The sequence below is a fragment of the Cynoglossus semilaevis genome, chromosome 12 (assembly GCF_000523025.1).
Source record: "Cynoglossus semilaevis isolate Cse_v1.0 chromosome 12, Cse_v1.0, whole genome shotgun sequence".
Classification (NCBI taxonomy): domain Eukaryota; kingdom Metazoa; phylum Chordata; class Actinopteri; order Pleuronectiformes; family Cynoglossidae; genus Cynoglossus; species Cynoglossus semilaevis.
The window spans coordinates 10843900-10871054 of record NC_024318.1 but is presented as its reverse complement, the minus strand read 5'-3'; the positions used below and the strand labels follow the sequence as shown (position 1 = coordinate 10871054).

The window sequence follows — 27155 nt, the reverse complement described above, 5'->3', positions numbered from 1 at the left end:
ACCCACTTCTGAGTACAACAACAGAAAACTCTACTTTTAGTTGTGTGTGGGTGAATGTACTTCAAAGTCAGTTTGATCTTGCACCGTAAGCTTAGACTTATTTCAATGGATGTGTACCATTGTGTTTTGAATTTTTTAAAAAATCCAATCCAAAAATACATGAAGATGTACAAAAATAACACCTGCCTCAGTTTACAACCCACTCAATCAAGTCAAACATAAGTCAACTTGCCATATATTATTTTCACAGATATTTTATAAGTAAGTAATTATATAAGTATATAAGTGTACTTGCAAAACCCAAATATTTTTATGTGTGCATCAACTGACACTGAAAGAACTCGTCTTATATGTGTCTATGCATTGACTGGAGATAATGTATTTAGAGTGAATTGTTCTCTACAGCAGAGGTCTTTATCACAGACTCACAGATATAAATATATACTGTATATATGTGTACTTGTATTTATAGTGTGTGTACAGGAGGGCTGGAGGGGGTAGGGAAGGAAGTTTTTTGTCTCTAAAAGATCAGCAGGTTTAGCGTTAACCCAGTTATCAGAACATCAGCATCGGTCTTTCGGCATTATGGATGTTGTAATCTTGACTCATTCAAATGTAGTCACTCAGTTCCACACTAACTTTGAAATAACTGTTTAAGGAAGTGGAAAAAGGAGAAACATCTGAAACAAACAACCCACAAACCTGTGTTTGCACATATGCATTGTTGCTGAGTTTTCCTTTGCTGTATGAACTGCAGGTTTACATTTTCTACTTGAACCTTTTCAATTTTCTATCCAGAAATGTGTGTGTGTGTATGTCTGTGTGTGTCTGTGTGGTGTTTTGACACAACACCAGTGCAGTTTCTCGCTGCTTCAACAGTTTCAGGAAGTGGGGCAGTGTCAGAAAAAATCAGGAAATTAAGTGTTGTTATAAATACCCCCGAGTGAAAGAGGAGGTCTGGGCTCACACAGTCACAGTTAAAGAGAGGAGAGCAGAGAAAGTAGCAGAGGACAGTGGACTGAAGATGCTCCTGTGGGATGATTAAGGACACATGTGAGGGTTCATACCATAATGGAGGAATTCGCTGAATCAGGTGAATTAGAGTTTTCTTCTTTGCTTTGTTTAAATGTGAGGTCACTTTTAGGTTCCATGTCCAGAACTGTTCTTTCTCTTCAAACTAGGACAAAACTGTTTGGTTGACGTATGTGAACGATATATTCTAATATTCTGAAATACTTAGGACTTAATACTTAGAAGTACTTCTTTTACTTAATCATAGGCTGTGATGTATATGAATTTCACAGAAAACCCATGTCTATATGTAAAGAGGAAGTAAGAAACGAACTTTCCTGTAAAGCTATTATGGGTTTGAGCTAATGTGAAAAATGTACAAATGTGAATGATCAGTGGTAGCAGTCCATTAATGAATAGATGGCAGGATCCTCTGCCCTGCTGTCAGTGGGGACTTTGATGAAGGTGAGCACTGGTGTTGGGTTTGGTTTCCAGTGAGCGTGTGCGTAGGTGAACTTGACCTGATTAAACACTGTAATGAGTCAAACAAAATTACTATGACCACTGTTGACTCTGTGCCATGTTTGCACAGAGACCTGTTGACTATGCGCTGGGATAGCAAACAATTTGGACATTCTGGAACCACGTTCACCTTCACATTCTATCTCTGTGGTGGATCCATACCAGAACAAACAGGAAAATCCAACTCCTAATCTGTCACCAGTGTTATTAATGTAATATTTGTGCTGATCACAAAATTCAGCTGCAGTAATGGGGCTGAATCAGTGAGGCCTAGGAGTAAACAATTTCAATCTTTTTTTGCTTTTTTTAGTCTTGAGCTGTAGCCAAAGCTACATAGTCCATCATGTAGCAGGATAAATTGACTGACTGCTGTAGCACTAAAAAACAGAGAGGATTGTGGAAAAACTCAGGTTCTGTTGTTGATGTTAATGTAAAATAAAATAGCTAATAGTTATTAGTAAAGTTTTGTATTGACAACTGACTACTATATGAGAATGAGTTTGACACCCCTGTTGACTAGAATCTAGTTAGTTAGTTAGATAGATTAGTTAACGTACAGTACAGTACGTGTGTTACACCTGGGCCTTGTTCTGAGGATGTAACACCGACCACATATCCACCCACAAACTTTCTGTCCTGAAACTGTACATCAAAAAACATTTCATATCCTGAAACTTCAGTCAAGTTTCTCTTTTACTTTTGCAGGGTTCTTGTGTCACATGTCACGTCTAACACTTGTACACTGTCCATTGAAGGTTTCCACAAAGACTGCCCTCAATGTCCACCCTCAACTGTACACTTTGTTACCATTTGTGTTCTGTTTGTTTTCTCCTCAGACACGAACCCCTCAGCCCATGAACTGGTTATTCTACACACATCCGAGGCGCAGGAATGGGCCACTTATTTGCAACACACCTTAAAGTCTTCCAAGAAATTTCGAAAGTTTTCTATTTTGCCCTTCGCAGTGGACTCCACCGATCAGCTCCATGGATATAGCTTTGAACACTTCCAAAGCTGCAAGTGCATCGTGCTGCTGCTTTCAGGGGCTTTCCTGGACTTTCTCTATCAGTCTGAGCTGCAGGGGGCGCTTCAAGGACTCCTCTATCCGCCACACAGAGTGGTGGTGCTGCTGTGTGGTGTCACAGAAAATGACATATCCACAGTAGGATTCCAAGACTGGCAGAGCTGGAGAAAAGTCTTCGCTGAGGATGAGCCAGCTGTTTACGTCAGCACCATTTTGGATTCTATAGCTGACGGTATGGAAAATAAATTAAATCATTCTTATCATCATATAATGTTTATTATCAATCCTAACAAAAAGTGATAGCCCTTTGTAAAAATCTAACTAAAGTTTTAAATCACGTCTTATTTTTCAGGCAAAAATAATTTGGTATTTTCTCCCAGGAACTCATTTCCATTCATTTAAGGCTCCAGCTGTTTCAGGAGTGAGCCAGACGATTCATGAATCCACTGACTCAGACAGGGTTTTTTCAAAAGCCAAAGAATTTCAGTGGAGTAATTCTGTGGTTTACCCTCACCAACAGGGCCAGATTTTATCACTCATTTTTCGGGTGCTGATTTCAGTGAGAAATGTTAATGTATCATTATTTATCATCACATTTCACAGGTAAAAAGTCTTACGTAGACAAAAAACAAGCCACAATGTGTAGGTTGGCGTCTGCTAAAGGTCCAAAGGTCATGCACATTCAACAGGATTTTCTGCCCTTGAACACAATGCACAGAAATGTTTCCTGATTTTTGTTTTTTACAATTATTAAACGTGGTCATGTTTAAAAGGGAGGATTTGCCAAGAAAAAAAATGTTTTAAATCTAAAGAGAATTTGCCAGGAGTCAGCAACATTGTTGAAAATTACAAAAAATGTTTTACAAATTATTTGTTCGCAAATGTTTTGTTACTGTATTGTTTTATTGCTAAAGGTGCAGGGGGTGTGGGAGACAATCCCAGCCGTCATTAGACATTGGAAGGGCACAACTGTGGACAATTCACTGGAGTGTCCCTAAAATATATAAATGATGATTGACGGGGTTTTTCTTTTTTGTCCATAGGCAAACAAGTAGAGGCCAAACATAAAGAAAACATAAACGCACCACAGCAGCACACGGCAGAACCAGCAGCATCAGAACGTGTGCACACTGATGTCACAGACAGTGTTGTGTCAGTGGTGCAACATCAAACCGCCGTGAGTCAAGAAGAGCCTGAGGATCAGGTGAATCCACAAACTGAGGAACTCAGAAGTGCTTCGTCTCAACTCAGCTGCCTCACTGTTCAACCAAACAGAGTTCTCTGTGGAGTAAGGCTGGTATACAGTCACTGCAGTAAACAGCTTCTTTTTTAAATGTTGTTTTAATACTTGATTCTGTTTTTTTGTTGAAGGATACAGAAACACTCTACATCATTCTAACAGAAAAATTAGACGATCAGTCGACCCCTGAGTTGGAGTTTTCATCTGAGAGCGGAGAAACAACACGGGTCCCAGCGGCTGTGGAGAATCAATACACTTTAAGTGTTGCTGCACCAGGTCAGAGATGTAGTTGTACTTCAGGGCTGGTACTGTTTTACTGAGTTTTCAAACGTCCTGTAGCAGAAGTCATTGAGAAATGCCCTGATTATAAATAACGAACAGAGCCAGGTCTCATGTTGTGTTGTTGTGTCCTCCGTCAGACATGCCTGAAGGTGAGGTTTCACTCACCATGCACACTGACCATGTCTGTGTCCACCTGGGGTCAGTTACATACTACACCAGAATGAGTGAAGTCAGTCGGTGTCTTGGTTGCGCCTCTGATCCCGTTGACTTCCTCTGCCAGGTGAGACATTATGTCACATAAGTTGAAGTGTTAGATTGTTGTTCAGATTACTCACCGCATGTGTTTTAATTCCAGGCTTTTAACTTCACAAACAACGCCACCGAGTTAGTGGACGACATGTTGACAGACTCGTTAAATTCCAGGATGCCTCCAAATAGTTTTCAGGTCTTTGGAAACAGACAGATTGAAAAAGACAACATGGCAGCATGTCAGTACACAGACGTACCTTTATTTATCTGTCCATTCATCTGTACTACAGTACATGTAGTTTTTACTCTGTGGGTTTTGAATTGTTTTACCTATTGATTTCTGTGCAGATCAGCGTGACCTGGAGCTTCCCACGCTGCTTCACTTTGCAGCCAGGTATGGTCTGAAGAAGATGATGACCACCCTCCTCCAGTGTCCTGGAGCTATGCAGGCGTACAGTGTGATGAATAAACACGGCGACTACCCAAACACCCTGGCAGAAAAAAGTGGATTCCCTAATCTCAGAGATTTCATGGACAAATTTGTTGTAAGTTGAGTCAAAAGGTGCTGTGGTTTTATTTGTTTTATGCATTTCAGACAGTGTGTCTGAAATGGGCCTGTTTTGCTCCAGTCAGTATGAGGCAGGGTAGGTTTCTCTATTTTAATTTGAAATAGATTTTGGTCAAGTTGACAAATTCTGAGCTGCATTTCTGATAATTTTGTAAACATGTGGAAGCTTTTAAATGGCTAACCTGTGAGCCTAGAACACATTTTGGCAAAACATGCTCTATATCAGCGGTTCTCAAACTGTGGTACGTGTACCGTCAGTGGTACGTGAGCGCTCTCTAGTGGTACACAGGGGAAATTCATATTTTCACGTTTACATTTTCAATTGAATAAATCTGAAACATACCATGCACAATTAATACAACATTTAAACATAAACATCTTTCTAAACATTTCAAAACTTCTCTCCTGTGGTGGAAGCTAACAGTGAAGGCCTCTGCTGCTAGATTCTAATGTTGGTCATCGTGGTGGTGCTCAGAGAGCTCAATGTTTTCTCAGGTGGTACAGAGTAAAAAACGTTTGACAACCACTGCTCTATATGATAAAAGACATGGAGATGAATTGGTACCAAAGGCCAAACTTTATATTTACACTCATGTTTGCAGTAAGGGTTTGCTGTTGTTTGGGAATCCTGCCTGTCCTACAGTCAAATCTTGATTCACCATTCAGCCATACTCCCATCACTATGTAGACTATGTCCATAGCAACCGGTTTTAAATTGCCAGAAGTGGTTTTTGTAAGACAAGAGGAACACAAGATAAGGGTTTGGTCTTGTAACACATCTCTTTGTATGTAGGAGACAGCCGACATGATGCAGCAGAGCATGAACACAGAAACGGATGTAGAGGTGTACGAACCAATGTCAGCTCCATCTCAAGATGTGATGATAACAGAGGACATCTATGAGTCCATGCTGGAGCTTAATCCTGAATATGCAGATGACCTGTGTAAGATCTATCTATCTATCTATCTATCTTTTCCATCTTTTCTTCTATTTTTTTTTTAACCAAACCATTAACAATGTCAGTGTTGCCTTTCCATCAGATGAGGTAATGAATGCAGTTGATGAAAATCCTGAAGAAGCTCTACTGAGGACCTTTTTTCAATGTAAACATTTGAATATTTTTATGAACAGTAAGACTTCATGGAGATATATTGTTATGGTGACGTTATTATGGGTTTTATCCCGACAGCCAAACTTGAACACAATGACATTGAAGACCAGTGCGAGCCGCCAAGAAATGAAGAGGAGGAAAAGGGTGAGCAACAAGAAAAGGAGCAGGACGATCCTTACAACTTCTTCCCAGAGGACATCTATGATAGTGTGGATCAAAGCATCACATATAACCAGGTGGTACAGAACCGACCACCAGCACCCATCCCTCGGCCGCAGTCTGAGTGTGAAAGAAGTGAAACCTACATCTCCAGAGGTATCATTCATTTTTGTTTCATTTTTACATATATTATGATTACTAAACTGGAAACTTCATGTTTTTTCAGTGTTTTCACCCCAACGCGACAGTATGGAAATAAAAAATATTGCAGGTAAATATGCAGTACCACCAACACTATTACATGCTTTATTAGATTTTTTCTTTTATTTTTAATATTGAGAAACACTTTTGCACTTTCTCAAAAAAATGAAAACTCATAATTCAAACTACACAGACAGACAGCTTGATACCAACGTACCATGTGACTTGACAACCCCCCTTATCCTACCATTGGATAAGGACGTGATCACCTTCTTAGTTTTACTATAACGACTTTTTTCAGATAAAAAAAATCAGAAATTTTCAGCGGTCAGTCAGAACTGAAGCAGCCTTCAGGATGAAGATGTGAAACCAAAACAGTACAGTTGCTTTTATACTTAACTGATTTGCATAAAGTGAACTGAATGACTGAGATCCTACACAGACACAACTGACTTGAAGACAGTTATTGGTTTCTGTCTTTGTATTGTCTAACCTGAAACCTTCCGTTCCAATGCAGTTCGACCTTTCTCTCTTGCCCCGACTTCTACCTATGACCCCTACTCTGGGATGAAGACCCCAGGACAGAGGCAGCTCATCTCTCTCCAGGAGAGGGTGAAAGTGGGGGAAATCACTGTGAACGAGGCCGTGCAGGAGTTCAAAGCCTGGTCACTTGACCACGAACGGAGGGCACAGTCCATACGCTATCAGCAGGTAGGTCGACTGGGGCTGCGTCTGGAAATACTCATGTTGGAGACGGCGTTGAAAGAATAGATCTGAAGTGTTGTGTGTGTGTGTGTGTGCTGTGTTTCCAAAACAGGAAAATCTGAAGAGATTAAGAGACAGCATCACCAGGCGCCACAAGGAGAGAGACAAGACGGGAAAGGAGTTTGGTAGGATACGTTGACGTTTAATCCCCTGTGTTCTAACATGGAGTAGAGATCAATGTGTGAATGTAAAAATTCACTCACAGTCGAGTGATGAGAGAAAATAGACCAGACCATGATACAAAAACACACGTTTTGTTTCCCCATTCTCAGATTTGGAGATTAGCGCTCCGATTCAGAGGAACTCATTCTGGGGCATGAATACAACCACGGAGTGTGCAGTGTACGATCCGTCGCCCAGGCAGGTGGCTCCGCCCCCTCCTGCCACTAACACTATCCAGAGAGGAAGCTGGAAGACAGGAAGCACCTCCAGCACATCCAGTAAGTTTTGAGAGATGATTTCTCTTTGAAGTGCTGTACATTTAAATTGAAAATCTTCTTTCGTTGCCAACTAGCAAGTTAGTATTTAGAAAATACTTTTGTCCGTTCGATTAGCTCCAAGAAATTAACTGTGATTGTGAAAAGTAAAACAGCAAGATCTTATAGATAGACATGTTTGGTTTAAAATATGTTTTTAACTACATTTTGACATATGAAACAGCGAATCTAAAGTCATTCTGAGACTTTCAGTTACTGTGTAAACCGGAGGTAGGTTTACTTTCAAATGTTGCTTCAACAGGTTTTAATTTTAGGTCAGTCAAAATACTGATGTTTACTCTATTTGTTCATCTTTGCTGAAAAAAAAAGGTAAAATAAAACATTAAACAGCTCAACGTTTTATGTAAAAAGCTGTTGAAAAAACTGTGAGAGACGGGGAAATTAGATACAATCATGAAAGTAAAAGTAACAATGACTGACCCTGGGTCGTGACATTTCTCATGTCTTGTTCCCGGCCTTGTCATCAGTGCATTGTCATTCTGAACAGTACTGACTACTTTTTAGAAGATGTCTATGAAGATTCCCAGTCATCCAGATCATGATCATGGTTGAAGAGTTCTGTTTGGCAACTTTTCTGGAACAACTGACAAACTGGTACTGGTAAGATTCAAGAAGCCTCTTCGATGAGAGGTGAAATGTCTTCTTTTAAAAAATTCACATCCAGTTTCCTAACAGAACTCTTCAACCTTAACTTTAGAAGATATTTTTATCACTGTGTTGATTGTCATGCCACCACAAAGATTTAAAGAACGCCACGTCTTTACTGTTTTATCGCTGTTCTAGGTACTGAGAGCAACAGACTCAGTACTCACAGTACTATCAGCTACAGCAGCGGGACAGAGCCGGATATAGAGGTAAGTCTAAAGTGAAACCAATGATTTGTTTGTTTTTTTTTTAGCTTCACAGTTTACTGTAACCGAGCTTCTATCTTGCAGTCAAATTTTAGTAGCCTCTTTTTTTTCAGCGGTTGTTTTAAAACAGCACACTACAGTGTTTTACAGTAATAAAGCTGCACTGTGTATAAAAATAAAATATATAATAAGAAATATATAAATATATACATATAAACCCATAAATATAAACATTCGTATATAATATATGTCTGTATACACATAAATATTTATATATTCATATATATGCAAACACATTTATTTACTTATATGTATACATACAGCTAACAACAACTGACAAAATACACTACTGACTACATCACCATGCTTCAACACATGCCCATACAGATGTCCTACAGGGGCTGGTTATTATTTTAAAACAATTTTTGATTTTTTTTTTTTTCATGTTTTAAGGAAGAAAACAAAAAAAAATATTAACCTGTGTTTATATGTGTATTTTTGAGCTCTAACCTTTCTGTAACAGTAGGACAGAAAATCAACGGGTGACTTTCCCCCGTTTCATACCTCCACCAGTGGCAGTACTTTGTACTAATACCACTCAGTTCTCTCTGATATGAGAGCTCTCACTATTACTCTTACATCTATTCATATCACCAAGTCATCTGTGTTTGTGAAGTCCTGTGAAAAGCTGTGTGCAATGGTGGGATTGTGACTGTTACCAAAAGTCCAAGAACTATAGTGCAGGTGGTTGAATGTTTATATAATATGGGTATTAAAATATTATATCATCTGTCACTGTTAGTTTCTTATTTATGCCTATTCTTTCTGTTTTACTCATTGTGCTTTTTTTTTAAGGACACTCAAGAAAATCCTGCTCCGCCACAGCTACAACGTCGGCGGCGGACCGAAGTACCACCTGCCATGCCTCCACCCAGGATCCCTCCACGTGTCCCAGAAAGGTCAGTCCATCTGTCGAAATGTGAGCTGTTAGCATTAAAATTAGGGTTGTGAAAAAACAGTATCTTTTCCCTGCAGTGAATCTCACACAGAGTAGAAAGAGGAAATGGTACTGACTAGTGATTTGAGACTGTCAGTGCAGACAGGAAACCAAAGTTAAAAAAAATGCAAAGACCTTTTTTATTTTTTTGTAAGATAACATCAAAGTGATGTTTCAGCTGCTGACCTCTCTACCTCTCCTTCTCAGGGCGCCAGACATACTGGTGAATGAGCGCTACGTTTCCTATCCTACACGAGCACTGCCTCACGTTCCCTCTAACAGACAGTCACAAACAGCGCCTCCTTTACCTCGACGCCCGAGGTGATCGGCACAGCTTCACTGTTGAATAAATAAGAAGAAGAAACTGTCATTTCCATTCATGTCCCTGAATGTTTTCATGTCTATGAGTGGGTTAAAACTCATTGGTTGCATGGTTGCAGGCCGCTGTGTTAAGATTCCAACTGCTTTTGTCCACCTGGCACTGAAAGGTTTATACATTATAATGGGTTTAGTTAAGACCTCATCACACTGACCTCTGTCCTGCAGACAGGTTTCCTATTGGACATTCCTGGCTGTCAATCAAGGACTTCTTCATGTTTCGTATCAGGTACAGTTTGAGTAACATGTGGCTATACATGTACAACCTTTAGCTTAGCTTAATTTTTTTTTAAACATTTGAAGCCACTGTGGCCTAACCCGTAGCCATTGTTCTGTCATTTTGAAGTTTGGTCTTTTTTGGACCTATTTTTAAAAATATTTTGTGAAATTTTGAGCTTCGTATGTAGCGTGTATTCAGCTAAATTCCTGGTGTCCTGGAAAAGGTTTCAATTTAGCTTTAGTAGCTATCTCTGGCATAAATTGACCTTTTCCTGTGCTGAGAATTAGCCAGCTTTTACTGTTTGACCTTTAGCTGTTATTGGCTAATGACAACTTTTTGTTTATATGGTAAATTTTTCTTCTTTTTTTTTTTTTTTTTTGTTCATTAAGCTTTATTTCTTTTAATTCCTGGTTCTACGGCCCATTTCACTATCATTGAAATAAGTCATTATGGTGTGAAGAAGTGTGAGTTAGATAGACAGACAGGAGCCCAACTGTTGATTTTATTATGAACACATGTTTATAAAGAGTAACACACATGTTTCACTGGGCCATTAACTGCCTCACTGCTGCCTTCACTGACTTCCTGTTGTTTTCTTTGAACTTGGTGTGTTCATATTTACATGTATATTCATAGTGTAGAACCTATACTGCTGCAAGACAGGGTTTTTGTGTATCTTTCTATTTAATTCTTAGAACATGTGTGTAAGTTGTCTACCGTAAACCTCATCGTTGTGTATAAAATAGAAAGGACATTTGAGGCTGTTATGCATTTACATACTGTATACACTGTCTAATTATTCAAAATAAAACGTTAGTATAATTTAAAAAATAACAATTTTAATATATTTGATGTTTTGTGGTGGGTCTCTTACCAGGTTATATACAAGGGAAAGTCAGCCTCGACTTTCTTTGTATATGTGTTTCAATATATATATTTTTTTTTTGTGTAGCATTCGTAGTACTTATATTTTTGTGCAATAAAACCTTTCGTCGCTTGAGGGTGCTACATGTTCTTTTTTCGCATTTATTTATTATTAATATTTTGATATTTTAGAGTCTCTCTGAATTTTATCTTATTCTTGAAGTCACATTAGTCACATAAATAATGACTCCACTGTTAAATAAATTAAACCTCACACCATGTGTGTTTTGACTTGTATTTTACTGGAGTATTTTGGACAGAGTCTGCAAAGTTTAAGGCGGTGAGGTGTCTTTTTACTTCTGGTTAGAATTTTCAGAGTAAAATCATTACGGCTGACCTTTCATATATTTGTAATCGCTACATAAAAATATAGCAAAAATATAGGGTTCATTTCAAACGACAGCATTAGCTACACGCACCACAATTTAAAGCATTTTTAACATACATTTAATACGAGTTGTTTCATGGCAAAGTTGTTTTAGCCTCGTTTGTGAGAAAGAAGTAGATAAGAAATAAGTTAAAAAAAACGTAAAACGTGGTTTATAAAGGACAGGAAGCAAAGACACAAGGAAAGAAGGTAAAAAAACAGAACTACAAATCGAACTAATAATAATCTATGTAGTCATGTGACATTGATTTTTAACAGACTTTGATCCTTTGTAGTTTATCCATAGGACCATCCATTAAGTTTCAGTACATGGACATAATCTGTAAATCAAAATCAAGGTTGTGGAATGAGAAAACAACCCAAAGAAGAAGACAGAAAAAACAGTGTTAGAGTAAACAGTGTTAGAGTAAACAGTGTTAGAGTAAACAGTGTTAGAGTACCCCAGGTCAGGTTGACGGGTTTGTTTGTTTTATACGCTGTGTTTGCCAAACCACTCAGTTGTAAGTAGCATTGTTTCAGTCAAACAGTCAATAGAATAGCAGTAACACGTGACGACAGCTGAACTCAAAATGTAATTCAATCCGCCGTTTGTGCGTTTATTGTGAAGGACCTGCAGTTCCGGCCCCGGTGCTCGGAGTTTGCGTGTTCTTGACGCAGCAGATGCAGGTTGGCAGGTTGTGAAGTCGCTGACAGTCGGTAAAGGAGAGAGGCTCCGTGTGCGCACAGAAGTATCCGCAGCGGCAGCGGTGAGGAGACTAGCACACTGGATTACCATCACACACAGGTAACAGGCAGCTGCGGCTCTGCTTTACTCCTCTTACTGTTGACTGTTGACTGTTGACTTACTTCATTTATGTCAGCCATCATGTTCACCCCTCATCATTACAGGGCACAGCAGCAGCAGTTGACTTTGGATCATTGAAATGACAACAAAAATAACAGAGAGAGAGAGGGGACACAGAGAGAGGCTGAATCCGCCTCACATTTGTCCCACTGTCAGGTTATTGCCAGTTCAGCAGAATCAGAGCTATTAAAAAGTTCAGCCTGTGACTGAATGCACCTGGCTCTCCAGCAGATGGACAGAAGCAGTGGCTGCTGTGGGACAGTTCACTGCAGCAGAGGCTGATCCACTCACAGTGGGGATGCAGCCCCCCCTCTATACTGTACTGTACATGCTGCACTCTGAGGATGAAAACCAAAACCACAAAAAATGCCCAAGTCAGGGTTTATAAACGTTTAGGTTTCATTATTTTAAAAGCCCATTTCTTTGTCTCTGTCCGTCCTCCTCCAGTGCTGCTGGTGTTTCTTTGAGTAGCCCAGCAGCAGTGAAGGGTTTTACTCTAGTGTCATTGTCATTCAGAGGCTCCTGCCCCTCACGCACGCACTCAGGCTGTGGCATCAGGAACACTGTACTTAATGGAATGCACATTATGCGGCACAGAGGTGCTGAGTATAGTCTAATTATATTGTCATTTTTATCACAGGGCTGTCAGGTCACACTGCAGCCTCCTGTGTCATATTTGATGAGGTTATTTAAAAGGTGAAATGATGATGTCGATGTACTTTTCAGGGCCCGACACTTGCAGGAAGAATGGATGCATACTGTTGAGATGAAAATATTCTTTATTTTTCCACCTACTCTGGGGTCAGTACTTTGAGCAGCTGTGTTGTGTAACTGCAGCAGCAGTGGACATGAATGTTAAACTCAGCGTTGCAGCCTGAATAGAAACAAACAGGTCTGGCTGAAGCCAAATAATGAAGAGCATGTGACACAGACAACTGCCCTATAGTGGAGCAGGATGAAGAGAGCATGTGACACAGACAACTGCCCTACAGTGGAGCAGGATGAAGAGTTGGTTTTTTTGTTTGTTTGTTTGTTTGTTTTTGTCCCTGTCAAATTGACTCTCAATGGTTTTTGGGGCACAGTTTCAGTGCAGGTTTATTTAATGTTGTCTATTTGTCTCATGAGGTTGTAGATATATCACTGATTGTGAAAGCTTGTTTACGTAGGGTTGCCAGTTAGAAACCTAGTCTTGGCAGGGCTGTGGTGTTTTGAGCAAGTGTTGCTGCCCAGTTATATTGGATTTATTGTGACAGTAAGAGTAAATAATCTCAATAATCTGCAAACACTGCTGGCATTTGGAAAATGTTAATTCTTGTGAACATTTAAGTCTAAGCTTTAGGTGTTTTTAAGCAAACATAGATAAACGTCGGCTACTTTGGTTATAGAGACAAAATACGGTTAATTTCACATGAATCTTTTACTTTTTTTGGCTAACATTTGGTGTCATTGGCGACCAAACCAAGGTATTTGTTTTAGTTTATTTTTAGTTTTCAACTATTTATGAAAAAAACCACATGTACTAAATTATTCTACAGTATGTTCTGTACTTTGACTCATTTGACATGGAAATCTCTCTCTGAAGTGAGTGTAGGTATGTATGGGAGCCTGTGTTTACTGTCAGACTCCAGAGATATTTCACTTTTTTATTTTACTCTAAAAATGCTACCATTTGACTTTCTAAGGTGATCGGTTGATTATTTCGCGTTACGATGTTTTGAAGGTTTCCACCTGCGACGACCATACAGTGTGATTGATTTTATTGCTAATTGCAAAAGTGGAATATTTGAGAAGCAAATAAGCAGAAGGCGGAATAAATATAAATATGTGGTTTTGAAGTTGTATAGTTTGAAATTCAGTAGCTCCTTCAGCAGTGAGTTGTTTCTCTTCCTCTCAAATATTGTGCATTTGTCTACATGTGTATTTCATTCAGAATTTTTACTACAAAGGACACCTTTTCCTTTTTTCTCTCCTCTCTGTAACGTTCTCTGTGTAACAGAACACAGCATGGACCTGATCAAATATTAACCCCAACACAAATAATTAATCAAAGAGCTCCAAGGACGGAGTGGAAGCGTTCAGACTGATTTCCTCAAAGCTGCCGGTTTCACTGTTCAGGAGCACACACGTCATGTTTCAGAATTTCAGGCTTGTGTCACATCTTTGTACTGGACGCAGCTGTTTGAGATACAGTATCTGGACAGTGTTTGTTCAGAGGGAACACAGGACGTCCATTAGTTCATGTCAAAGGACTTTATGTTTGTTTAACAAAGCCACGGGGAGCTGCTATTAATTTTGTTTGTAATTACACAGCTTTTGCGGTTTTACTGAAACTCCTCGGACCTCTCTGGAGCTGCAGCATGTGCAGTACTAGTTTTTCAGGCTCACATGATTATTGACTTAGCTGTAGTCAAGCGTCAACGAGAGCAGCCTCCTGTTTTACTGCTCGTGAGTGAAGGAGTTGACAGTGTTTACACAGAGACAGAGTCAGCTCTGTGTGCCTAAATGGAACCCATAGTTTAAAAACAATGAGCTCTTACACATGGGGAACATCTAGCCTGGTTTATTATGACCTATCTAAAGCAACATGTTCAAACAATGTAGTTTGAGAGCACCTTTTCTGGAGCAGGACGAGTGTGGGTTTCATCCAAGAGTCTTCTCTTGTCAAATAAAAAAAAAAAATCAAATTAAAAACTCCATGTTTTGCAACACGTTTCTAATATCTCCAGGTCTAGTTGAATGTCCTCACTAAACAGCCCAAAATGTTCAATAATTATATATATAAATATATATATATATATATATATTTATACATATATATATAATTTTAAAAAATGCAACAAGTAGGACAAGAAGAATGTTGTCCACTTTATAGCACACCTAGAACCTAGATCCTTAAGTTCCAGGTACACTTTAAGGCCTTTTCTTTAGGGCACGTACTATTGTCCAATTAAAATACTTTTCAGGTATTACCATTAGGGAAGTGCTCTTAGTGCCTACTACTGTCCATTGTCCCTTACAGTAGTTTCTGTGCAGTAGTTAACATGCCTTAAATGTCCTGAAGTGACTTTTACAACACTGTGCCGTCCCACTCTTCAGCTTCTGGTTAAAAAAGCTTCAGAACACCTGGTTGTCTTAAGGTCAACTGGTAACCTGCAGAGGAATAATGAAGCTGCAGGTTTGGACTCAGAGCAGAGCTGTTAATATTTTATGGGCCTTGTTCAGAGCCACATTACTCTGATAACCCCCTCCCTGACCCCCCTCACCATCCCCAGATTTGAGCAGAGTGACCTTCAGGGACATAAATCTCTCAGATGAACTTTAAAGATTTGCCAAAAGCAGCAGGTCTCCAGAGAACAGCACTGTTTGGCCAAAATGATCTCCATCTAATTAAGAAATACGACACTTAGAAACTTCTCACATAAACATTGTGACAGCATTTAAAAAATATTTTTAGCATCATATACCAGTGATTGTTTGTATGTTATAAACTCTAAATGGATCCATTAATGAACTCTCTTTTCAGTTTACAAAACTGACTAAATGTTACCAGCATGAACATTGACTTAAATGTTAAATATTCACTTTTTAAAGCACTGTTTAGCCTGAAGGTCTAAAACAGGTCTCCCCCAGTCCAAGATGTTTTTGTACGAGTGAACTGCAGTGAATGTTTAAAAAAGACTTCTTTAGACAACACCCACAGGAAGGTTCAGAGGGGTTGGTACGGTGCAGTGTGATTTGGGTGGCGGTCATGGAGACTGCTGCCCCCGCGACCCGGTAACGGATAAGCGGATGAAAATGGATGGATGGAACATTTAGCACAACGTTTTATTTTAAAGTCAGGGTATACAGGATTTTTGTAAACACAGGTCGTGTACAGCAGCTCCCCCTATCTTTCCTGCAGAGTGTTGGAAACAGTTTAAATGCTTTAGGTCTGTAACATATGTGATCAGAGTGGATTGTGAAATTTAAATCTTTGACATGAAGCGGCGTTATTATAAAAAAAAACACCTGACATTTGTAGGATGCATTCATCCAAATATTTTCAACTTGAATGTTTAGTGTCTTTTTAGGCTTAAATTTTTCAGTTTAGCCTTTGAATTCTGAGTAAAAAAATGGCTTTGACTCAAGATGTCTTTGATTTGAGTTTCTATTATATAAATATTTTGTCTCTTTTTCAAAGCATCTGGCCTTTACAGTACTGTGATTTTGAATATTTGAATTTGAATATCAACAGCGTCATCGATGAGACCCCGTTGCAGCCACAGGTATTATTGTCTGTGTTGTATTTGTAACGGGTGGCACTGACCAGGCCGGATGTTTGAGCCAGACACCAGGTTTCTGTTTTCACTCCACGTTAATGTTGCAACAGGTCGCTTAGCAACCCCTCCACCCTCCTGTCCCCCTCTCGACTTTCTCCAGCTGCTGCCGCCATTGGCTGAAGTGGCTGCTCAAGTGGAGTGTTGTGCTTTGGATTTTTCAAGGTATGGTGACACAAAGACGCCCCTCGGTCCCCGCGCCACCGGATCATCAACGCATGTAAACACAGCAGTGAAAAGGAAATTTATGCCGCGGTGATGGATTTAAGAGTCAGCCCACAACGCCTCCACCTTCACCCCTCCTCCCCTTCCCCCAAAGGCTCCACCCTTCTCTGCTTTGCCTCACTCAGTGTGTGTGTCATCATCTGATGGAAGACAACAGCATTGTGACAGTTGTTGGCAAATATTTTAATGAGAAACAGCATATGTTTTGAATCCATCCTCACACAAATCAGAGTGGAATTGTTGAGTGACACTAACGCAGCGCTGCTTTAAAAGGACAAGCTCGAAATGCTGTAAACGGAATACCTGTCGATCTTAAGATACAGCACATTTTTTTCTTTAATCATGTTATTGGATCAAATCCTTTGTGTTTCCTGCATTTGTGCTTTTAAAGTCAGATAAGTACCTTTGTCTGCAATTCTGAACTGGTTGTCTGCTAAAGTATAATGCCGAAGAGAGGTGGGTCGTCACCATTTGCGCAGTCACAGAGGCATTAATATAGCAGGCCAACAGTGCCCGAGTGAATGAACAGGTGGAGTTATTTTGTTGGAACTGTTTTCATCATAGTTGGAATTTGTTGGAATTTTGACATTTTATTAAAATGTTGCACGGGGCTGTGTGAAATCAGAGGCATTCTTTGTTACTGAGCGTCGCCATTGTAAAAAAGTGTCTGTTTCTGTTTAGGTGGAATGTCAGAACTCCTAATGTGTGTTTTAGAGAAATATTTTAAGAAGTACAGGATTGCGCTAACTGTCTGCATAGAAGGCCTGCTTAGCATGCTTGCTAGCAGGACAAAAACAGTCAGACCTCAGTGTCCCAAAGTAATGACCAGCTAAGTCTGGTCATTACCTCACATGCTACTTGATAGTGTTAAAGTGAAGCATTTTTGGTATTACCTATTTCTTTCTAAATGTTGTTATCCAACAGGACTACTGTTTAACGTTAGCTTTTTGACAGTAAACTAATGTTGTATATTCTGCGGAGGTGAGACTCACTCTGTTGGAGTCTTACAACAGTGGTTGCAAATTTAAACACATATCCAGATAAATATTAAACCTAACAATTGAAAAAAGCGAGAGTTCTGCCAGCTAAGGTGTTATTGATGGAGGTGAGTGTGTGTGTGTGTGTGTGTGTGTGTGTGTGTGTGTGTGGTGTCTGAGAGGATTCCTAAAATAGACAGACGATGATTAGGACTCACTGGGGCCCTGCAGCATGCTCAATTCACACGATGGTAACTTCATAGCACTTAAAATTGCAGGATTATCGCACGGCTGTTTGTATTTGACGTTTAGCCGCCATATCCTATGACTCAATTATCAAGTGGCCCTGTCACACGGGCTCTCGGAGAGTTATATTCGGCAACACAACTCAGAGCTTCCAATGAACGGCGAGGTCAAAACATCCAGCAGTGATGAGGAAAAACTTTCAGCACCGCCTCAGACAATGATTTCAATTGTCATTGCAGCTCACCTAATGTGCGCCACCCCCCAATCCCATTATCTGAGCCTGGAGGAATCTGAGGTGCACAGCTGAACTCATTATCTGGTGATGATGCTAAACGCATGCATCTCGTGTGTCATATATTAGAGCTGACCTGTTTTCCAAAACAATTTGAAAACAAAACAATGAATTTGAATCGATACCTTAGGCTTTCGCAGATATATCTTTTTTAAATATTGTGGTCGTTTTAGTGTTCCTCATTTACCTTTTCTTGAAGTCAATTCAACTTAACGTTGTGTTTGACAAGAGAGGACTTTACTTTTAAATAGCATTATATAATTATATGTTGCATGTTTTGTGTGAGGCCTGTCTATCCAGGAGGGGCATTTAGCTTGATTGCTAACACCAAAAAAATGTATCATGTGAAAGCAGTACCTCCTCTTGAGTGACCAACACATGCCCACACACAAAGACATGAGTCGTCAAGTCCATTCCAAAACCTGAACCTTCTCAAACTGAACATATTCCACTTTTTGGATATTTTGAACTCAGTTTGTCCATCCAGCAGCTGTCTCACTTTCTTGCTAACAGCAAAACAACATGAACAACTGTTTGCTATTAGCCTGAGGGGACTGAGAAGCTCCAGAGAAAGTGAGGCTCAGGTAACATACAGTTACATAACATAGTGCTTTAACAACAACAAGGAAAAGTCAGCCATGATATGACACGTCGTTTTTGACCTTCCGTTTGTTTTCTATTAAGCTGCAGTGCATATTCATGAGACTGAAACTTCGATATTTGCATTAGTTCTTACCTTATTATTCAACACTTCCTATAACTAAAGTAAACTCTGAGTTGCATCTCTATGTGAATATTCATGTGAGTGTTTTTCCCTCTCGAGGGCCCAATGAGCTTCACCTGCCCCAGGACTCGTGCCCAAAGCCCTGACTGTGAAGATGCATCAGCCTGGCTGGGGTGTCAGCCTCCTGACATTCTTGTCACAGCGGCTCCAGAAGCCTGGTACACACGTTAGGAACAGCGTGATGCGGCATCACAGTGTGTGTAACAGCGTTTCTGCTGGCTGCGGCTCAGGACACTCTCACTCTCACACTGAGATCTGGCCACTGTCATGTCCAGCAACTGACAGGAGTTTTTACACAGGGAGGGGCATGTTATTGTCCTGCCTTGATCTGATGAAGAGTCTCTTTAGGACAGTTTCTTTCTCCTGTCAGAGTTAGCCCTCCAACATGACAGTGACACAAAAATCCACTAAGGCTCGATTTACACACACAAATGCATGAAGACAGTTGGAGTTCCATGTGTAATTGTCATGACAGTGTAATGTCATTCTTGGGTGACTGCTGCGTGTATACGTTACATACATTTCCTTTTATGCTGCACTTGTTTGAAATGGACTTCAAATAGCTGGGTTGAGGAATGTGTAGAATCCCAGGCTGCTGCCCGGTGTGGATTCTGTTTATGGAAGAGAATCAGGCAGCAGTTGGGGAGGTGGTTGGTGCCACGGGGGGGGGGTCTCTCTTCAATTAGGGGGATAAGCCACTGCTCCGGAGAAGCCCTTTCGAGCCATGTTTGGAGCTGTTCACTCACAGGGCTGGAGAAGCTTCTCCAGCCCTGCCATTTGTTGACAAAGCAGAAGTCAAATAGCGTTATGTAACGGCAGTTTCTCCCGGGGCCATAGTCCAGCTGAGCATGAGCACAGACCCCCTGCGTGACAGACATCACAGTCAACTTGGTGCCACCGAAACCTTTGTTTGGAGTCAGATGGGACAGAGCTGCTGTATTTGGTCAAACATCATAGTCATGTTACATACAGTACATGCTGCGTGAATAAATACTTTGGCTGTGTTATGACTTTAAACTCCACCGTCTACAGCTGAACTTCAGGCCAATTCTGCTTCCAAATTCTGTAAAGACTAAATTAATACGTGAATGACAATCAAATCAAAACACCTTCAGAATGATAAAGAAAACAGTGTCAATGATAAAGGACAGAATCACAGTAAAATATTGGGAAATTTCTATTTTGTTTTGTGCTAACATCGTTATTTCTAAGCCAAATTAGCCATCCAGTACAACATTTCATTTGTATAAAAATACATAGTTATTTACATATGAACTAAAAACATGTTATACATGTCATAACTAATGTAATACTGTATATATCTCAAACCTATGGCTGCTGTGAGTTTATATTTGACAGGAGTTCAAAAAGTCCTCTTTCAGTAAAGTTTTATGTAAAGGTTCTGTCCCTCCCAAATTCCAGAACTTTGTGTATTCCGTACATGTAATGGCATGTTAAGATGGCGTCATTGTGTTGGAATTAAAAACTTACTGGACAGCTGAGTCATTCAGTAGCAGATTCCAGCCCCCCCAGTGCTTTTCCTCCCCCGACCCCACTGCAGTATTTCAAAGAGGGAGAAAGGTTTTTTATATGGATGTCTGCACAGTTGTTGAGTGGGTGTCACATTCCCAGGTGGCATGTGGTGACATATCCATCTGGGCACGCCTGTTGTCAAAAACAAACAGACCCCCTACATAGCGAGGGTCAAGGTCAAAGCTAGGCCCGTCCCTCCCAGAGGACACCCTCAAATCTCAGCCAGGAGTCTCAGGGGACATCAGAGGAACCTGGATTCAGGACTCACTGTCCACCTCATCAACTAGGTAACGCATTTTCCTAGATCCACTCTTGTGCTCGCAGACAATCATGGCCTTTGGGGAGTTGCCTGTTTTGGAAAGGTATTTTAGTAACCATCTGAGATAATTGAACTGAACATTTGTGTGTGTGAATGTCACAGCAAAATGAGAGCTGCTGTTGGGATGAATCATCTGGTCTGTGCTGCGTAGTTCTTCCTGTAGAGAGTCTGACAACAGTGTTTCACAGACCGTGGTTTACGCTGACTTTTACTGATGATATACTGTAGTTGCTGCACAAATAACAACTGTTAACTGTGTGAAAAATCCTGTGCATTTATGAATGATACAACATCAACTTGAGGAAAATTCTCCTACTCTAAAAAAGCATTAAAAAAAAACCTACTTTTTTCCCTTTTTTAAATGTGAGTTTAATAACTAAATACTATTTAGTGACATGAAATGAAACAGGTTCACTGTCTGTATATCTGCTTGAGACATACGTGATAGATTTAGGTACATTTTTCTTTCACATGACTTCCTCTGATACTGACTATTTTGATGTAGCTGTTTGTCTTGGCTTACGCAGCTCACTCACTGCTCTTTACCTCTCCACCGTTTCCACATAGATCTTGTTTTCTGCCGTGCTCTGCATCGAGGCATCGCTTCCTAAAAAGGCCAGCGGTGATCTTGGCACTGCAGTGTTTATACAGCAAAGTGAACAGTGCAACCTGTCATCGTCCTGTTATCTCTCATAAGCGAGCACTCATATACTGCCCCCCTCCCCCCATCTCCTTTTGGTAGTGTATATTCATAAGACAAGGTTCAGCTGAGGACACACTGCAAGTGTAAGCACTGTCCAGAGGAATGTCCTTTAATGGTTTTGAAATAAGATCATGAATTGACTGTGTCCCAGGGGCTCAGGAAGCAAGCGGATGTTAGTAAAGAGATGGAGCAGAATAATACACTGAGTGTGTGATGCTGTGGGACGTCTCGGCTCCCGGCGTTGTAGACTTTTTAAAAGTTTGCTCCATGTCCCCGTGGGACTCATTTTGGATTGGCTCCCATTTTCCCTCATCCATTTAGGCCTGTTTGTGGACGTTTCCAGCTGGAACATCAGTCCCCTGCGTCTTCTGCACATTATTTACTGCCGTGGATAAACAGTGCTCACACAGAGCTCCTCACCGAGTCTGATCAGCACAACTGATTCAAACTGAGTTCAGATGGATTTCCGTCACTGTCGCCCACAGCCTGTAAATAAAAAAGCACAACATACGCGTACTGTATGAGTCGCTCTGTCAGTGTGTGTGTGTGTGTGTCAGTGAATGTGTGTTAGTGCTTTGACTCAATCGTCCCCTTGCTCTGCATTCAAAATGCGTGATGTCTCCTAAATTAGCTGTGCAGAAAACAATGGGAGGCACAGTGGGGCAGTGGGAAGTGTTCTGCAGTGTCTTTTCTGTTGGCTTGGTGTTATCTCCGCATGCTCCACCGATTCAGCGTCACATTAACATGCCCTGGGCTTTTTCTCTGTGCGGACCCCTCCCACCATCCCTCAGTCCCTCCCTCCTGTCATTAGGGAGGAACACAGATGAAGCTTAGAACTCATTTACAGGCCAGTGCTGGACATACTGCTAACAGAGAAGTGACCACATCTGCAAAAAGTCTTTTTTCAGAAGAATCTTAAAGTTAACTTTGAATTACCAAAAAATTAGATGACATGTAAGAAGAATTGATCTTAAAGAATGCCAGAATTGGCTAAAATATAGACTAAATTACAGCAGCAGCTATGAGCAGTCAAGGCTAACATAAACATAGTCTAGAAATAGCTTAGCCTAAACCTACACCTGTAAAAGTTAATGCTCATAAGTATTCTAGAAAAATGTAAAGGTTAGTTTAAATCCAGCTAAATGTTTATTAAATATGTAAATTAAGTAAACTAAACAGGGTGTATTCATAAATAAAAAATAGCTTAAAATGACAGAGAAAACATACCTCACCTAAAAGTAAACCAGAATAGTCACACATTTTATACTGCAGCAGATACTTGTGAAGATACCTCAACGTTAGCCCAAAAGTACTAAAATATAGTCACAATTATGATTTTTTTTTTTTCCGTGCAGTTGTTATTAAACTCAGCTTGCTGCTTGTGTTTTTTCTTCAGGGCTCTCCAGCAGAGGGCAGTGTAATACCAAAAGCATCTCCTCGTAAGTCCTCTATTTGATTTGGTCAAAAAATGATACTGTCGCTGTTTTTATGCAATTTAGAATTTACATAGTTGAAAGTGCATTTGTAAAAAAAATGTGTTTAATAATAAACCATTTGATTTGATATGAATGGACACGACTTTAACCTTAAAGTAAAGTCGCACTTTCACATATTTCTCTCTGTCTCCATTCAGCTGGCTCTGGCCCTCGAGCAGCCTGCGCTGTCAGGATCACACCGTTGAAAACCATGAAAGGCTCTCCTGACCTGATTCCTGACGCAGGTGACGTTTCCCTTCCCATTCATATTTAATCACCTGTACTGTGGGTCACCTCATACTCTGTGGGAAATCCTAGAAGGATGCATTTACTACTCATTTGTCCACATTGCGGTGTCACCGTAACATCCAATGTTAAAAAAAAAAGAAAAGAAATTGGGGTCAAACTTCAGATGCTCTACTTCCAGCTCTGACACTGTGGTAACAACAATTAGTTTCACAGTGTTGACAGCATGCTTTCTGGGTTATATTTCTATTTTGGGCTTTCAGAGCACGAGGCAGTGATAACTTGAATTCCCTGCAGCTCCTCTGAAGCAGGAGAACACTCCGATAATTAAGATTTTACGGTAGATGTATAAAATTGACAAAACCCATAAATTACATAAAAATGTATTTCCACAGCCTACAAGGTGCGTTTGAGTTTAGCGCTCTTGGCTAACACTGGTTCAATTCCTGGTGCAGTAAAACGCAGAGTCTAATTCTGTTTTCTTCCACAGTCCAAAAACATATAGGATGGTTCACACTAATTAGACCACAGGTGTGAATGTGAGTGTGAATTCTTGTTTGTCTACATGTGACCCTGTGATTGACAGGGACTCTGTCCAGTGAATGCCACGCCCTCACCATATGATTGCTGCGAATCTCAGCTGGAGCTGTAGAAGATTAAAGAATGAATTTACATTTTACATTCCTAAAATGTGAACCATGAACTATGATCCACCCACATTTTCATACATTTAATATGTTATGTGTCTATGTGTGTGTGTGTTCTATGTGTTTCCTTCCTGACTTTTCCTGGATGCTCTCAGACGTGGATCCCAGCAGAGTCTGCAAAGGGAAGGGAGTGGTGACCCTGAGGGCCACTCTGGTCCACATAGATGATGAAGACTCCGTCAGCGAGGAGTCCAGCATCATCACCAGGCAGAGTAAGTCAGAGTGAACAGCTGTTTGCTCCATCACTCCACATATGATGAAAATCCACTTAGAGGGCAGCAATAGTTGCACATCAGTGAGAAGAAGGGAGTCCGTGAGTCTGTAGAATGTAGAGCCGCTCTGCTGCTGCGTTACTGTCATTCGAAGAACATTTCATCATGTTCATCTGCTGTAAAAACAAATTCCCCTCGTGCCTCTGCTCGGTGACAGAATTACACAACACATCACGTTTTCGAACATATGCTCTGTCACCATCTTCAGAGCGATAAAGGCCAATTGCTCACATTTTCGGGGCCTGTGACAGAGGTCTTTTGTTGTGGCCAGCCCACACTGACCAGTGGAGCAGGGACTCTGACAGTGTGTGAGCTCTGTTGTTACTCAGTGGAACCAGTCTGGAGGCTGGCCAAGGCCTTTTTGGGAGATGCTTTAATTGTTGTAGAGCATGAATATAAAGGCCTTTAGAACAAATGGCCTTTGCAGCCTTCTGAATAGACACTTTGTTGCAACGACAAAGTTCAGAGATTGTGGGAGAATTTTTTTTCTTTTTTTTTCCTGGGAGATATTTGCAGCTATGTCCATGAAAACCACCAGGGAAAGCCTTCACAGCCAGTGGACTGGATTGGAGATTTATTTGATCAGCAATTAGCTGGTGTATGGTTTTTCTGGTCAACTGTTGAGAGTTTACTGTATTTTGCACGTTGTGGAGTGTTTTTTATTTTTGCTCTGCTGACTGCAGAAGTGACAGCCCTCTGGACTGTTTTTAGGTGGCTGGACGAAGCAGATTAATGGAGACGGCTCTAAAGCAGCACTGGCTGAGGGCTGCGGCAACAACACAGCTGATTTACCTCCTGTAAACAACACTCAGTGCCAGGTACCTTCTCTTCCAGCCCATTTCACACAGAAGCGTTTGGTTTGGATTGTTGTTGTTGTCATGTTACACGTCTGAGAACTATGTGATCTTTCTGCGGTCATTTGATGTCGGGTCAGTTCATTGGCTGAACTCTGTGTCATTTCCAGACAATTACTGAAGAAGGCTTAAAAGAAAACGGGGCTGTGTCCTGCGGTGACCTGCAGAACTGTATCACATCATCCCCCAGTTCTGCCTATCCCTGCACCAGCACAGTCAATCCCACCATAGTCCTACTGCAACACAACCGAGGTGAGACGGCAGTTTGTCAGTGATGATGGAATTAATGTCATGGATGTACTGCTTATGGCAGTATGGTGGCTGTGACAGAGGGGATGTGTGTAGAAATGTTAAAAAAAACAGCAGTTTAAAGCATAAAATAAATACTCATAAAGTTAAGTAACTTTTTTCTCTGTCTGTATAATAACAATCAGTCAGACTGTATGTGGGGCAACACTGGAAAAATGTTGTTGTATTTGGTCTTTGGTCATTTATGACCAGAAGCATCGGGTGTTACTTTTTAATGTCTTTTGCTAAACCTTCAGCAGTTTTTGCTTTGTCTTATTTTCAGTTTGATTTCTGTTTTCCTTTGCTTTTACTTCTTCCCAACATCTCTGTCTGTCTCGCTCAGGTCTGTTACTGTGTACTTCTTTGACTACCTTGAAGCTCATTTCTGGATATCGTCTAGCTGCTTGCATAATTCTTTGCCATATTTTACCTTTTGTTATCTATATTGGGGTTTTTATGTTTTCTTTAAATCTTGCTTTAATAACAGCGCACTAACCAGTGGCAGACTCTGATAAATTTATCAGTTATTTGTGCTACCTCGTACAATTTGAGTTATTTCTGCATGGACTTTAAAGATTTGTTTTGGCTAATTTCAGGCTAAGATTCTAAGCGCCTGCATTTAATTAAACTTTAACAAATTAAATAATGCTCTAGCCTCTAGTTTATTACAAATAAATGTTACTATATTTCTAATAAATTTATTAACATTTTTGCCACCTTTTTTTTATAACTGCAGTATTTGTCCTGGATTGCATAGAAACATATACATATATTGTATAATTTACATAACGCACTAATTTACAGGTACATGAGTTTTTATATATTTGCATAATCAAAACTATTGCATTTAAGAGGATAACACTCAGACACGGCAGTCTGAACTGCTGAACTACTGAACTACTGAACTGTCCACTGCACCATGTCTGCGACTCATCTGTCTGTTTCATTTTGTCTCGATGTTCATACACCTTCATGTCACCAAACCCTGTCCTGTCCTTGTCTGTCTCTTTCTCACAACAGAGCAGCAAAAGCATCTGTCTTATTTGAAAGGTATGCATTCTGTTCTAACTAATTAGAGACATATTCTATACACCTGCTATAAAACTGCACCCATCATCACCACACCTCACCTTTTTATCTGTTCATTTCATTATTATTTAGTGTCTTCAACTGACATTCAATCAGGAGGCATGTTTTTACATCCCTGAGACTTTTTTTTTTTTCAAAATACATTACACGTTTTTTTTCAAAATACATTTCACATAAAATCAGTAGAGCTAAAACATTTTACCACAGCAGAAATATTGGGCACAACTTTACATACAACAGTCTTACCCTGGGTCAGAACCCTCAAGCAGAACCTAAAATTGTGTCATCTTGTATAAAATGTGGTGTCAACATTTGTTGACGTTCACAGACCCAACTCCAGAAAGAGACAAAAGCCCTGACCCTGGCAGAGAATCAGTGAGTCCTCTTCCTGACATGGACGGACGGAGGCTGCGTCTGTCACTGCACTACCCTGTCTACAGTCCTGCAAACGCCCCCACCGCGCCTGTCAGGGTGAGCAACAAAACCTTAATGTCAAATAAAAGATATTACATCAAACTGTTGCTCTGTTCATACAGTATAGTACACAACAGGGAAGACCAGTTGGAAAACGTTAAGCTAATGTTGCTAATCTGCTTT

General features: G+C 40.3%; 2 protein-coding genes across 13 annotated transcripts in view; both read left to right on the top strand.

The window, feature by feature from the left end:
• The first annotated feature begins 910 nt into the window (after positions 1-910).
• pik3ap1 (phosphoinositide-3-kinase adaptor protein 1) lies at positions 911-11084 on the top strand. 2 transcript variants are annotated; one of them, XM_025060806.1, is made up of 17 exons: positions 911-1093; positions 2370-2789; positions 3601-3761; positions 3929-4073; positions 4217-4359; positions 4435-4567; positions 4677-4873; positions 5690-5840; positions 5938-6000; positions 6087-6323; positions 6394-6438; positions 6886-7079; positions 7186-7258; positions 7406-7573; positions 8414-8484; positions 9337-9440; positions 9686-11084. In XM_025060806.1, the coding sequence occupies exons 1-17, from the start codon at positions 1072-1074 to the stop codon at positions 9801-9803; spliced, it is 2445 nt and encodes an 814-aa protein (XP_024916574.1). In that variant the 5' UTR covers positions 911-1071; the 3' UTR covers positions 9804-11084. The 2 variants fall into 2 exon arrangements, with proteins under 2 accessions (XP_024916574.1, XP_016893052.1); XM_017037563.2 differs by having other exon boundaries at positions 918-1093; positions 3601-3845.
• Positions 11085-11610: 526 nt separating this feature from the next.
• sorbs1 (sorbin and SH3 domain containing 1) overlaps positions 11611-27155 on the top strand; it is a 42357-nt gene continuing 26812 nt past the window's right edge. For 2 of the 11 annotated variants that reach the window (XM_025060798.1, XM_025060796.1), the window contains exons 1-8: positions 11613-12172; positions 23024-23066; positions 23261-23347; positions 24151-24267; positions 25039-25145; positions 25292-25433; positions 26490-26519; positions 26887-27029. In XM_025060798.1, the coding sequence (XP_024916566.1) occupies positions 23314-23347; positions 24151-24267; positions 25039-25145; positions 25292-25433; positions 26490-26519; positions 26887-27029 (573 nt within the window). In that variant the 5' untranslated portion in view covers positions 11613-12172; positions 23024-23066; positions 23261-23313. Of the gene's footprint in view, positions 12173-19754; positions 20968-23023; positions 23067-23260; positions 23348-24150; positions 24268-25038; positions 25146-25291; positions 25434-26489; positions 26520-26886; positions 27030-27155 lie in introns of those variants that run through there. The other 9 variants (XM_025060802.1, XM_025060804.1, XM_025060797.1 and 6 more) reach the window with 8 other exon arrangements.

Bases quoted from the DNA above. Each gene is read 5' to 3' on its own strand.
- pik3ap1 (XM_017037563.2), top strand. From the start codon at position 1,072: ATGGAGGAATTCGCTGAATCAG. The intron at 4,360-4,434 runs GTGAGACATTAT...TTTTAATTCCAG, and splicing joins CCGTTGACTTCCTCTGCCAG to GCTTTTAACTTCACAAACAA. The intron at 7,080-7,185 runs GTAGGTCGACTG...TTTCCAAAACAG, and splicing joins AGTCCATACGCTATCAGCAG to GAAAATCTGAAGAGATTAAG.